This window comes from Anguilla anguilla, chromosome 16 (assembly GCF_013347855.1).
Source record: "Anguilla anguilla isolate fAngAng1 chromosome 16, fAngAng1.pri, whole genome shotgun sequence".
Lineage (NCBI taxonomy): Eukaryota > Metazoa > Chordata > Actinopteri > Anguilliformes > Anguillidae > Anguilla > Anguilla anguilla.
Genome location: NC_049216.1, coordinates 2,552,330 through 2,567,036, shown reverse-complemented (window position 1 = coordinate 2,567,036; position 14,707 = coordinate 2,552,330). Strand labels below are relative to the sequence as shown.

The following is a 14,707-nucleotide window of genomic DNA, read 5'->3' as shown; positions in this document are numbered from 1 at the left end:
GTTTCATACTGAAGTCATGTGACCTGATTGTAAAGTGTTAGGCTTTATCCTGACAAGGAAAATTAAAAAAAGTGTGAAAATATGTGGTTCATCATCCACATTATTGACATAATACTCACATGGCCTTCCTGCAGTTCCTGACTACAGGTACCAGTCTCTGATGACCTGCTGCTGATGTGTTGTAGGTCTTCAAGTCAAACTCATCCAGGACCTCCTTTGAGGTCAGTAACACAAAGGCCAGAGCTGAACACTGGTGTGGTTCCAGCTTTTCATCAGAAGGTTTTCCTGATCTCAGGGAATCCTGGATTTCCTGCACTAGAGAGTAGTCATTCATTTCATTGAGACAGTGGAACAGATTGATGGTCCTCTCTGCTGAAGATTCCTCTCTGATCCTCTCCTTAATGTACTGGACTGTTTTTTTAATGCTCTGTGATCTGCTTTCTGTCTGTGTCTGTGGATCTGGTACAGGTGATCTGCTTCCTGTCTGTGTCAGTAGACCTCCTAAGAGAGTCTGAATGGAGCCCAGAGAGAGGCCAAGAAGGAATCGGAGTAAAAGGTCCAGGTGTCCATTCTTACTCTCTAAGGCCTGATCCACTGCACTCCTGTGTAATTCAGACAGCTGCACTCTGTCACTGTGAGGTGTTGATTCTTCTGCTCTGAGTACATTTCTGTTCTCATTTACACATGAATGAAACACAAACAAGGCAGCCATATACTCCTGAATGCTCAGATGCACAAAGCAGTAGACCTTCTTCTGATCCAACCCACACTCCTCTTTAAAGATCTCTGTGCACACCCCAGAGTACACTGAAGCTTCACTGACATCAATGCCACTCTCTCTCAGGTCCTGTTTATAGAATATCAGATTGCCCTTTTCCAGCTGTAGAAAAGCCAGCTGCCCCAGTTTTAGGATGATTTCTGTATCCGATGCTGACATCTTCTTTGGGTTCATCTCGTTGGTGCCACGATACTTCTGATTCTTCACATTAGTCTGAATGAGCAGGAAGTGTGTGTACATTTCAGTCAGTGTTTTGGGAAGATCTCCACTCTCTGTTTTACCCAAAATTGTCTCCAGAACAGTAGCAGAAATGCAGCAGAAGACTGGTATGTGACACATGATGTAGAGACTCCTGGCTGACTTTATGTGTGAGATAATTCTGCTGGCCTGGTTCTGATCTCTGATTCTCTTCCTGAAGTACTCCTCCTTCTGTGGGTCATTGAAACCTCGTACCTCTGTCACCTGGTGGACACACTCAGGAGGGATCTGATTGGCTGCAGCTGGTCGGGAGGTGATCCAGAGGAGAGCAGAGGGCAGCAGATTCCCCTTAATGAGGTTGGTCAGCAGCACATCCACTGATGATGACTCTGTTATATCACAGCAGATCTCATTGCTTCGGAAATCTAGAGGAAGTCGACACTCATCCAGACCATCAAAGATAAACACCACTTTGACTTCATCACCTTCAATACCTTTGATCTCTTTCAATTGTGGAAAGTAGTGCTTCAGAAGCTGCATCAGACTGAATTCTCTTTCCTTCTTCAAATTCAGATCTCGGAAAGGAAGAGTGAAGATGAAATCAACGTCCTGATTGGCTTTTCCTTCTGCCCAGTCCAGAATGAACTTCTGCACAGAGACGGTTTTCCCAATGCCAGCGATGCCCTTTGTAAGCACAGTTCTGATGGGTTTCTTTTGTCCAGGTAAAGGCTTAAATATGTCATTGTAGAGGATTGCAGTCTCCTGTGTGGTTTGTCTCTTGGATGCTGTCTCAATCTGTCTGACCTCATGTTCATTATTGACCTCCCCACTTCCCCCCTCTGTGATGTAGAGCTCTGTATAGATCTCATTTAGGAGGGTAGGGTGGCCCTGCTTTGCTAACCCTTCAAATATGCGTTCAAACTTCTTCTTCAGATGAGTTTTCAGTTCCTGCTGGGCTCTTTTTATGGTTTCATCTGAGGAGAGGAAATATGAGAAATAATAATTTTAAAGATGTGATAAACATTTCCCACTCAATAACGGATTTTAAGAAAAAACAGCCAATGAAAATATTAATGCATTCAGTTTTCACAGTATTTCACACATATCAGTGTTACATACCTCACACAGCATTACACACCTCTCACAGTGTGTTACACACATCTCACACAGCATTACACATCTCTCACACATTATTACACACCTTTCACACAGCATTACACACCTCTCTCATAGTGTGTTACACACATCTCACACAGCATTACACACCTCTCTCACAGTGTTACACACCTCACACAGCATTACACACCTCTCTCATAGTGTGTTACACACCTCCCACAGCATTACACACCTCTCTCACAGTGTGTTACACACCTCACACAGCATTACACACCTCTCACTCAGTGTGTTACACACATCTCACACAGCATTACACACCTCTCTCACAGTGTTACACACCTCACACAGCATTACACACCTCTCTCATAGTGTGTTACACACCTCCCACAGCATTACACACCTCTCTCACAGTGTGTTACACACACCTCACACAGCATTACACACCTCTCACTCAGTGTGTTACACAGCTCTCACACAGCATTACACACCTCTCTCACAGTGTAACACCTCTCACACAGTATTACATAACTTGATTATAATTCATCATAAATAAAACAAATCAGCAAGAAAGTACATACTGTTGCGTTTGTACAATAAAGATGAAGGAAAAAACGGAAAATGGGTTCAAATGTCCTTCTACACTTAATTTCTCAGGTTTATGTTGTGGACGTGTCCTTGTGGTAAAGTCTTTGAAGGTCACAGGGTAATTTTAAAATCTAATATTTTCATTCTGAGTGCTCTTTAGCTCTGGATACAACCTCAGGGCAGGCTGTCTAATGGGACAGTGGTTTAGTCACTGGCTTTTGAGCACAAGGTTCCTGCTTTGAATCTTCCTCAGGGACATTTAATCTCATGTACATTTGCTTACCCCCATAATCACTGCTTGATGCTATAGTTTCATTGAAATGCCTTTGTGTGCGAATTGGTTGTGACATATTCTATATGTAATATTGTCAATGTCAAACATTACTATAAAAGTGTGGATGCAATGACTAATTTCAGCATTTGAATGGACACACATTAGCAATGAGAGAAAGCTCTTACTGTGCTGCTCATTTCTCTCCAGTGAGTCGGCGAGATCCTTCTGCTTCATGTTCCTCAGGATGTGGAGTGTGATCTTCAGAGACCTCTCACTGCCACAGGTCTCCAGCATCCTCTCAACTATGTACAGGGGCTCAGGATCCTCCTGCTCGCTCTCAGTGCATTCTGGGTAATCAGCAATTTGATGACTCTTGAACAATTCCTTCATCTTCATAAACTTAACCAGTATAGAAGGATCTTCAGACAGACTCTTTAAGCATTCTGGGCAATCCTGACTCAGATGGCTCTGAAACAGTTTCAACTTTTTGTCCTTCTTCAGCTTCATCAGTGTGCTCAGCAGAGACTGAAATAAACACATGAAGAGGTATGCTGCATTAGTGTGAAATAAACACATGAAGAGGTGTGCTGTATCAGTGTGAAATAAACACATGAAGAGGTGTGCTGTATCCGTGTGAAATAAACACATGAAGAGGTGGGTTGGTGAGTATGTCAGTTCATCATAATTGACCATTAATCATATTATTATCAAATAATAATTAAATAAACGTTACAGAAATCCAGGACAGACCCACCCAACACACATGATGAGAGGCTCCAGCCCCCACACAACCCTGACCAGATGGATGAAAGATGAAATTTTGTTTTGTTTGGTTTTTTCCCCCCTATAAACACCTTTATTTTTTAGGTTGGCCCAGTGTAAAATTCTTAGATGAACTTGGTAATTTTGGTTTTGTATTCGAATGGAGTATAACATGTAGTTCGTAAAACTAAATATGTTTTGTTGGCTGAATAGCTCAATATGAGTTCATACAGCTTATTTATAATTTCTCTGCCAACATAAAAGAATTGTCACCGGAGCAAAGAGTTTGTAATTGCTATTGGGAACAGCTACTTAAATTTTTTTAAATGGAAGAACCAAAAAAATGTTCAGGGTGTTCCGTATTACAGTCGCTGAAATAAATAAACGCACAGGATCCTTATTTTGTGTCTTGTTTCGGACAGCCAGAAAAGAGACAAATACTTCCAGACACCAAACATGCAGCAGCTCATATTTGAAGGCTTTTGCTCCTGATTGGTGGTTTTGTTGAGATCCTACTTGTACTAAATCATGCATTTCCATAGAATAATGGAGTAAATGCTATCTGTGAGCTGAATGCTTCTTGTTTAAAAGTCTCAGTTTGGAGTCTTCCTCTGCTACCATTTGTGGGACCTGCTAAAGGAATCTGGACTTTCTGTGAGGCAGGAAGGGCCAGACAGCACTGCAGAGCTGGATTAGATGTTGAGGTGTGTCTTGAGGGGTTAAATGCAGCACATTAGCATTAGCACTAACACTCCTCTTGCACAGCCAGGAGCTTCACTTGCTGTTTCCACAAAAGATTCTCTTCTTCCCAAACATTTCCGATTTTTAAATCCAGGGAAAACATTTATACCACTTGGTGATTGGGTGCTCTTTGGCGATTTTACACTCTGTGCAAAGTGGCAGTAAGCAAACACAAGTGTCTTTGCTACTTTTAGACTGACAAAGTTGTCATTTTCCTGTCCAGCGCCGGCACTGTTTAAACAGAAAATGAATTTGTACCCATCTGGGCAGGTTGGTCTTAAGATCAGGTGCGATCAGATGCACTGCTATTTTGATCCAGCTGAAAGTGTTAAAAGCATGAAAAGACCAACTAAAAAACTGCATTGCTACTTTAAGGGCACAATCTTAATACAGAAATGTGCACCTACAAAAGCAGGTGGACAGCACCATATACTCTCCCTGCCTGTTACGCACACACAGGCACACAAACATGCATAAATATATCAAGATAACAATGTGAAGGATTAGTATTGTGTATATCAAGAATACACAATAAAAAATATTACATCATAATGAATAAATATTGAATATCTGAATCACAGTAATAAGAAATAAATTTGGCCATAATATATGTGAACCATAAGGGAGCCCACTCAGATTATCCTAGATCAAGACATGACTCCTTTATATTGGCCAACTCTGTCACTCCTGCAGTCTTCTAGGGGGATCTCCAATGGAGGGGTGACTGTCAGGGGACATTAGTGATCCGTTAAAGACACAGCTGAAGATATGCATGTAATATAGTGCGTGAATTGTCATTGCCCAGCGAATACCGCATTTAGATTTTGGGATCAGTAGCAGAGGCTGGCAACTCCCTCATTCCTCTCCTTTGTGACTGGTCCATGTTTGGTAATAACTTACTTTTGAGACTTTTTCACAAGAGATTGTACAGTTTATGTAATTTACCACAGTCTGCTCAAAATCGTATCTGGGTTGGAACCTCCATTAAAAGTCAGCAAGGTGAGGAATAACTTAAATATGTTACATTTTCCGAATCCAGCCGTTTTAACCATTAACACCCTTGTTTGTCCGGCACAATACTAAACACAAGTGCATAAACAGTTAAAACACCTCACCTATCTAACATGTAAAATATATTTATTTGATTGAATTTGGTAATTATTATCAAAGATATGAATTATCAATCAAATCGTCAAATTTGTTGATAGGCAGAGCAAACTGTTTGGATCAACATTTATCAAAATGTACAGCTCACAACCAGATGAAAATTAAGAAATGTATTAAGTTACAACAAATATTCACATCTAATCTAAGGGTAAGGTTCAACAATTAACAAAGGTTACAGACATGGACAGTCACACAAGAAATGAATGAAAGAAGATATCAAACCACAGCTTTTGTCCCAAAGTAATCCAAAATGCAAAAACAAACTTAACTAAAAGAAAGCCACATATTTTAAGTGGTGAAAAAGAGGAGGGGGCAGGAGCATGGACATCCTATCTCTCACACCCACACACACCCACACACACACACACACACACACACACACCCACATACACACACACACACACACACACACACACACACACACACACACACACACACACACACACACACACACACACATACACACACACACACACACATACACACACGCACACATACACACACACACACACACACACACACACGCACACACACGCATACACACACACACACCCACATACACACACACACACACGCACATGCACACGCACACGCACACACACACACACGCAGACACACACACGCACACATACCCCACACACACACACAGACACACACGCACACACTCACACCTCAGATGTAACCCCCCAGTTCCTGCTCTGTCTTATCTCCAGGCTATGCTGGCCGAGCACTTTGAAGCTTCCTCTGGCTGAGAACAGCCAAATGGTGAGTTACAGTTAAGGCCAAAAGTTAGCATAAACTCTAAAGATATTCAAACTCAGTTTTTCACAACTCTATTTTGGCAAGTCAATTAGGGCATCTACTTCGTTCATTTTAAAACAGAAGATTCCAAAAATTGATGTAATTACTTTTTTGAATCTTCAGATTGTTATAATTAGGATTTCATTGGGAGTTAATTGGCACCTGTGGCCTACCGTTTGAGCCACTGTCATTTTGCTCTTGATACCATGGTAAAATCCAAGCAACTCAGCCAAGATCTTAGAAAAAAATTGTGGACCTCCACAACTCCAGTTCCTACTTAGGAGCAATTTCCAAACAACCGAAGGTACCACAAGCATCTGTACAAACAACTGTATGCAAATATAAAAATCGTGGGACCACACGGACACTGCATTGTTCAGGAAGGAGACACAAATTAACTCCCAGGGCTGAACAAACTTTGGTCCGAAAGGTACAACTGAACCCCAAGACAACAACAAAGGAACTGGTCAAGGAGTTGGAGGCATCATGTACCAAAGTATCTACATCCACCATTAAGAGAATCCTACATCGCCATGGCATGAAAGGCTGTCACGCAAGGAAGAAGCCCCTACTCCGGGACTGGCATAAAAAAGCCAGAATGAAGTTTGCAGGTGATCACCAGGATGGATACCAAGCCTTTTGGAGTGTTCTGTGGTCAGATGAAACAAAAATTGAACTGTTTGGCCATAATGATCAGCGCTATGTTTGGAGGGAAAAGGGTGAGGCTTTTAATCCAAAGAACACCATCCCAACTGTGAAGCATGGGGGTGGCAGCATAATGTTGTGGGGGTGTTTGGCTGGAAAAGGGACTGGTGCACTTCAGAAAATAGATGGTATCATGAGGAAGGAAGATTATTGGGATGGCAGGTATGCCATCCCGCCAAGTTACGCCTTGGCGGGGGCATGCCCCATACCTATACAGCACCGAGAGTTTGGCACTTTTCAGGGTTCCCCACAGAAATAACCACAACAGCCACAGACACTCAGCCCTTAAAAACATTAAATTCTGTACATTCTCACCCCATTTCAACAGACAGATTTCATAAACAACTTCACATGTCCACACAATAAAGCCCCAAACTAAGGGAATTTTGCGTTTTCTCCTTCTTCTTCTTCTTCTTCTTCTTCTTCTCATTCTTATTTTTCCTGCCGCCTATCCCACTAACAACATGTCTCCCCATTGGACATTTTACCGACATCAGCCAAATCCTCATGACCCAATCAAAAACTCACATACACACGCAAAATACCCATACCTTTTTACTCTGAAACATTTCTAGTTTAAACAGCTAATATGCCTGTGGCCTAGTGGGTAAGGTTACAGTCTTGGGAACATGAGATTGTAGGTTCAAGCCCAGCTAGAGACATATTTCTTTAACCTGCTTTTACCCTCACTAATAATTGTCTACTAAACAGTACACGCTCATCAGACTGTACAAATTCACACAAGGATAGCCATAATCCACAACCATTTCTTACAGGGTCACTTTGCATTTCTTTGCAAAAAGAAATGATATCTCATAAAAAAACACGTTTTCAACGTACAAAAATGCCAAGTTACAGTACTACAAACAATATAGGCTATCTTGCCTCACCGAAATTACATAAAATGTATTTCAAAGCAATGCTACCCAATATTTCCTAAATTCTTTCAAGTCACTTGGCCCTGTGTGTATAAGCATGCACTACATGGACAGGCCAAACATATGTGTGGATGGCTCTCTCACAGTCAAGATTGATTGAATAGGCGTGTATATGTCCTATTTGTATTGGTATGTATGTATTTCGCTGCCCAGCCTTTCTGTTGCCTGAATGATAGTATGTTTCTTGGTATAAGTGTGTGTTCGTAAATGTGAATGTAACATGCTGCGAGGGAAATGTCCCCATGGGGATAAAGAAGTTCTCTATGTATGTATGTACAATATGTATTTTACATGCAGTATTTATTGGGCGTAGCAAATATACAATAACTTGTACATGTACTCAAATTCAGTTCAGAAGCAAGTATAAACATGTTTTCTGAAGAAATATGCTTCCTGTAGTTACTCAGCAGCAGTTTTGTACATGAATTTCAATGTGTTCCATGAGGCAATTCGAAATATTTGACTCTTTGATCTGACACAAAGTTTGCATGACGTGGTAAAATGGTAAGATTACAAAACACAGGGCCAAGTGACTTGAAAGAATTGAGGAAATATTGGGTAGCATTGCTTTGAAATACATTTTATGTAATTTCGGTGAGGCAAGATAGCCTATATTGTTTGTAGTACTGTAACTTGGCGTCATTTTGATATCAATACTTTTGAGTAACTTGGCATTTTTGTACGTTGAAAACGTGTTTTTTATGAGATCTAGAAATACTGAAGCAACACCTCACAACAAATGGGTCTTCCAGCAGGACAATAATCCTAAGCATATCTCCAAACTTGTAACAAAATAGCTTAAAGACAACAAAGTAAAAGTACTGGAGTGGTCATCACAAAGTCCTGACCTGAATTCCATAGAAAATGTGTGGTCTGAACTGAAAAAGCATGTACGAGCAAGGAGACCCACAAACCTGACAGTTCTGTCAGGAGGAATAGGCAAAAATTCCAGTAAAGAATTGTGAGAAGCTTGTGGAAGGCTACCCCAAGCATTTGATTCAAATTAAACAATTAAAATGCAATGCCACCAAATACTACAAAGTGTATGTAAACCTTTTAGCTGCTGAAAATCTGATATAGTACATAAAAGCTGAAATAAATCTGTCTCTTAGCTATTATTTTGAAACTACCTCTTATAAAGTAGATACCCTAATTGACTGAATACAGGAAATGTATGGTAACATGAAATGTGTGGAGTAGCGAAAAATTTAGTTTGAATGTCTTTAGCCCAGGTGTATGTGTTGTAGTCTGTATTTCCGGTCACTTGTCTCCCCAGTACTGTCTCTGTGTCTGTGTTCCCTGAGCTGCTTCACTCCCCTGTACTTGTGTGATTTCACTATTCGGGTGGTTCCGGGTTTTCGTGGTTTCCCCCCTTCTTTCCATTCTCGCCTTACTTCCTGCTTATTTCTAGTTTTACTAATTTCTACTAATCCCTACTAACTTATAGATTGTAAAGTACTAACCTCGCTAATATACTAACATGTGAATATTACTAATGGACTAACACACACTAGTTTTGGGTTTTTGATAGTTTAGATCACTATACTAATACATTAACCAGTCTCCCCTTTTCCATGCTGCGCTGTAGCTCCGCCCCTTTTCTTTCTAGCCTGCTCTAACGCTGAGTTCTGCAATTGCCTGCACCTGTCTCTTGCTCTAACTGCACCTCTCTCTCTCTGCACGTGTTTACCTGCTTCACCCAGGCCGTCTATTATCATTGTTGTCTATGTGATTCCAGTCCGCGTTTTGTCAGTCCCCTGTCATTGAATTAGTTTTCCTAATGTTCTTCACCTGGATGTTGTTTGTTACTCCTCCCTCACTCACTTAACCCCTCCTTGATTGTTACCTTCCCCAGTGTATAAATGTCAGTCTTTTCCATCTGTTCAATGTCAGAACGTTGATCATATTCATTGTGCCGATTATTTGTAAGCCTTTGTTTATTGAGATTCCTGCGACACCCCTTTGCCCGACTTCGAGTTTGCCTGCCCCTTTTGGTTTTGTTTGCTTCTGGTTCGACCTTCGCTTTTCTTTGACTTCTCTTTTGCCTGCCCCTTTGTACCTTCGCTATTTCTGATCTCCTGGTTTTTGACTTTTTGCCTGTCTTTTTACTATTCTTTTGGAAACTCGATTCGGTACCGCACTCTCTCTGATCACCTGGCTTCGAACTTCGGACTGATTAAAGACGACGTTTTCTTGGATTTCCCTGGTCTGCGTGTGGGTCCTTACTCGGAACATAACAGTATGTAAACTTTGTGTATGTACCTGTCTGACACACCACATTACACAATTAATTCTAAGAAATTTAATGGACTTGCACAAAAACAGGTCTTTTATGACAGAGGTAAATCTGTCTTTTCTAAGTCATTTTAAATCTGCCATTATGTTAGCAATCCACCATGGTGAAAATGCAGGGGGGCTTCTAGAAGGAATGGAAGATGATATGTCAACTGGTTTATCACATGTTTATGCACAAGGAACACCTATGAATCAAGGCAGTAAGTTATGCCCTTTAGAATCTTGTGTCTTATTTTGCGCTCAAATTAACCACCGTTAAATTAGCAAAAGTGGGTTTGGACGTGTTCTAAACGCACTTGCACCCTGCAATTTAGACCATACACTAAGATCATTAAAATATAGCCCTTGCCTCCACGCACACCAGAAATGAAATTTGAAAGTATTTTTTAAATGTTTAAGGAAAAAGCTGTTTTTTGTGTTCTTATGATGTTCCACATTGGATGGCCATGAATAATATAATATTAGGGGCAATGTTAGGCATTACCCTTGCACTAAATTATATAGGTAATATAGATACTGAAATGAAATTCAATTTACTGGAAAAAAAAAAAGACAAACTTAAAAACGAGAAAAAAAGATCTCACACCTGGTTTGGGAAAGAACATTTCTCAGAACTCTTCTCTTCAAAGGATCTGAACTCCAGTGACTGCTGGACCCTGGGAACAAAACATGGAGCTTCCAGTTAAACTCATCCTCTTACAGCAGCTCTAACACACAGCACATGGAGACAGAGCATCCAGTTAAACTCATCCTCTTACATGGAGACAGAGCTTCCAGTTAAACTCATCCTCTTACAGCAGCTCTAACACACAGCACATGGAGACAGAGCTTCCAGTTAAACTCATCCTCTTACTGCAGCTCTAACTCACAGCTCATGGAGACAGAGCATCCAGTTAAACTCATCCTCTTACTGCTGATCTAACTTTTGCAAAGACACCCTGGGATAAATGCCAGAGAGAAGAGTTGCAAAAGAGGAGAGAGTGGGAAGAAGCGTAAAGCCTCTGGAGCAGTTTTTATGTTAAGGGCCTTGCTCAAGAGCCCAATGAGAGTTTTCTATTTTGTGTACGGACCCAACTCTGTCCAGACATAAGTCAACATATGTAGATTTCCATTAGAGGTTTGAAACAGCAACTCTACAGTTGCCAGGAGGACACCCTACCACTATGTACACCTTTCAGATAGCAAGTAACTCCGGGCTGGATCTGCACTGATTCTGGCCTGAAGTCAGCAGTGTCGTGCCAAAATCTCTGCAGTTCAGGCTGAAGTCGTTTGCTACCTGGGCTGAATATGACATAATACACCCACCTTCACGTGAATGTAACACGGGGCACCCAACCTAGACCTCAAAGTTGTCAGTGAAATTTAGGTTTAATTAAACTGTGAAGTGTCAACATGAACCTGTTCATTTACCTTGAATCACCTGGTAACTCTCTTCTGAAGTTGAATACCTTCTCCATTGACTCTTCACTCTTCATAGACAAACAGCTGGGTACAGGTGACCCTGCTCTTTCTACCTGGACCCTGTGAACAAAACATGGAGACAGCGCTTGCCATCCTCTTACTGCAGCTTAAACTCATAGCACATGGAGACAGAGCTTCCAGTTAAACTTATCTTCTTACTGCAGCTCTAACTCACAGCACATGGAGACAGAGCTTCCAGTTAAACTCATCCTCTTACTGCAGCTCTAACTCACAGCACATGGAAATTGAGCTTCAATTTGAACTCATCCACTTACTGCAGGTCTAACTCACAGCACATTGAGACAGAGCTTCCAGTTAAACGCATGCTCTTACTGCAGCTCTAACTCATATCACATTAAATATCTGATTCATGCATTTATACCTCTTCCTCTCAGTGCTGAGGGTTCCTCCTTTGGTCTTTGGCTCCTCTGAGAGACTCATTTTAGAAACAGCGCCCCCTTTCTAAAGAGACGGGAACACGTCAGACCAGACAGGACACACAAACGGCTTCCAACCCAGATTAGCCTGTAAACACACAACATGAGAACACACTGAACACTCACATGGACACACAGAGACACAAACACATAATATAGCGTAGTTTTGACTGGAAGCAATGCAGAATTTAAATGGGCCCTGAACTTGTACTATGCAGATATCTCAAAAGGAGTGGTGTTACCCTTGATACTGAAGCTCAGGAGCGTGTGTCCAGAAAAACACCACAGCGCACTAGAAACAGTGTGCCGAGGCTTGATTAGTTTCTGCCATAAACACGTGATCAATGACGTCCGAAGCTTCATTCGGTACACACAACCATGTGACCGCTTTGGTAACTGACTCAAAGGAAGCAAAGCTTTGGTGCAGGTTTCGTGGGTAGAGCAAGCAGTTTGTGTCAGTCGTGAGCTAGTGAGTCACAGTGACTGCTTTAAGAATCCGAGACATTGTGCAGAGATGGAACCAGCCAGGAACAGAGAGCGGTCTGCAGTTTGGGAGCATTTTAAAATGATATCAGCACCTAAGCTTTATCCTCCTGAGACCCAGGAGAAAATAGGTTAAAAATAATTTTTGTGTTACAATATATATAGTAATACAAATACAAATATATATATTTAAAAAAAACAATCAGTTAGGAATAATGCTTTCTAAGTGCAGTTTTACGTATTATTTCTGAAATTTAAAAAAAACTAATTTTAACTCTGGAAAGACCGCCAGGTCAAAGAACATCCACATTTATGACATTTAAAGACCATTACGTATTACATACACAGAGACAATTAAGCTATCATGAAGGCTTGAAGATACAACTAGGAATGTCACGTCCTCCACAGAGGATAAACATGAAAGTCTTTGTCTCAGAAAGATGAGAGAAAATGATTAAATGAATACATTCAACAATAACCTTTCATTCCAATGACCTGTTCAATATTGCATAAGCACCTCTCCCCATTTAATAGTTATTATTCCGAAGTTTCAAGGTGGACACAACGCTGATGATATCTTTAAGTCTTTTATTGAATGTCTTTTAACCTTTAATATGATCTGCTGGTTAGGTAACCTAAATTTTAAGTGCAAGAGTAGACTGGCCAGCATTGTAAAATTAGCTGGCAGGATCATTTGATACAGCTGACCCCTCCCAGCTGTATCAGATAGGATCTATAAGGAAGGCCCAGTCCATTCTGAGGGATTCCCAGCATCCCCTGTTCAATCAATTTGTATTACTTCCCTCAGAGCGCAGATATAGGCTCCCTATATTAAAAACAAACAGGACTAAACACTCTTTTATCCCAAGTGTCACTGGCTTAAGTTATAGTGATACGTTTTGCAATGATTTTAAAGTTTATCTGTTGTCATGGATATAGTTGTCACTATTTATTTACTATGCTGCAGTACAAACTGCCCCATGGGGACCATACAGACTCTAACTAACACCAGACCTATATCCTTTGTGTTATATACTGGCCACTTTATTAGGAATACCCCCTCATTAATGTGAATAGTCTACTCCTAACAGCACATTATGTGGCTGCAGCTCAATATAGACATTACATTACAGGCATTTACCAAACTCTCCTATCCAGAGCGACTTACACAACTTCTTTTTTGTTGCATATTGTTTTACATTACATCCATACAGCTGGATATATAGTGAAGTAATGCAGGTTAGGTACCTTGCTCAAGGGTACTACGGCAGTGTCCTACCTGGGAATCGAACCTGTGACCTATAGGTTACAAGGCCAGCTCCTTACCTATTAGAATGGGCAAGATGTGTGATCTAAGCGACTTTGACTGTGCCAGATGTGGTGATTCCAGCATCACAGAAACAGCTGCCCTCCTGGGCTTTTCTGTTCTGTTACATTACAGTACAGAGAATTGTGTGATAAACAAAAAACACCTTGTTAATGAGAGATCAGAGGAGAATGGGCAGACTAGTTCAAGCTAACAGAAAGGCCACAAATGTAATAACAGCTATGCTTGGCCAAAGAGCTCTAATGTCATCTCTCAGGACCACAGTAGATGAGACAAAGGAGACAATTTAGAATATTGAAACTGTCGATAACTCCCAGTAAAACCATTTTTCCTGAAGCCATTCCAAATAGCCTTTTGGCATGGAGGTAGCATCTCATTTTGGAGCATCTAATGTAGCAATTAATAGAAACTTGGTGACCCCCCCGATGCAACCAATTCTGTAATTCTCCGACTGTGGCCACTGGATTGTTATTTGCTCCCTGAACCATCTACCTCACTGTGCATGGGGGCCAAGATACACTACCAACCTCTACTGGACAGGTTTACCACTACTCCAGGGGTTTTGAAATTATTCATATTTGGTCTCACAGTAGTAAGTCGTATATTTCTTTGTTTAGTTTTTGACCCATTTCCTTATTT

At 41.0% G+C, this 14,707-nt stretch overlaps 2 protein-coding genes across 3 annotated transcripts in view; one reads left to right on the top strand and one right to left on the bottom strand.

The window, feature by feature from the left end:
* LOC118215112 (histone H2B-like) overlaps positions 1-14,707 on the top strand; it is a 195,963-nt gene that overhangs the window by 61,572 nt on the left and 119,684 nt on the right. The window lies entirely within an intron of this gene.
* Positions 1-14,707, bottom strand: part of LOC118215099 (protein NLRC3-like) — a 162,173-nt gene that overhangs the window by 143,843 nt on the left and 3,623 nt on the right. The window contains exon 2 of the mRNA XM_035395536.1: positions 14,068-14,153. Coding sequence (XP_035251427.1) covers positions 14,068-14,153 — 86 coding nt within the window. The remainder of the gene's footprint in view (positions 1-14,067; positions 14,154-14,707) is intronic.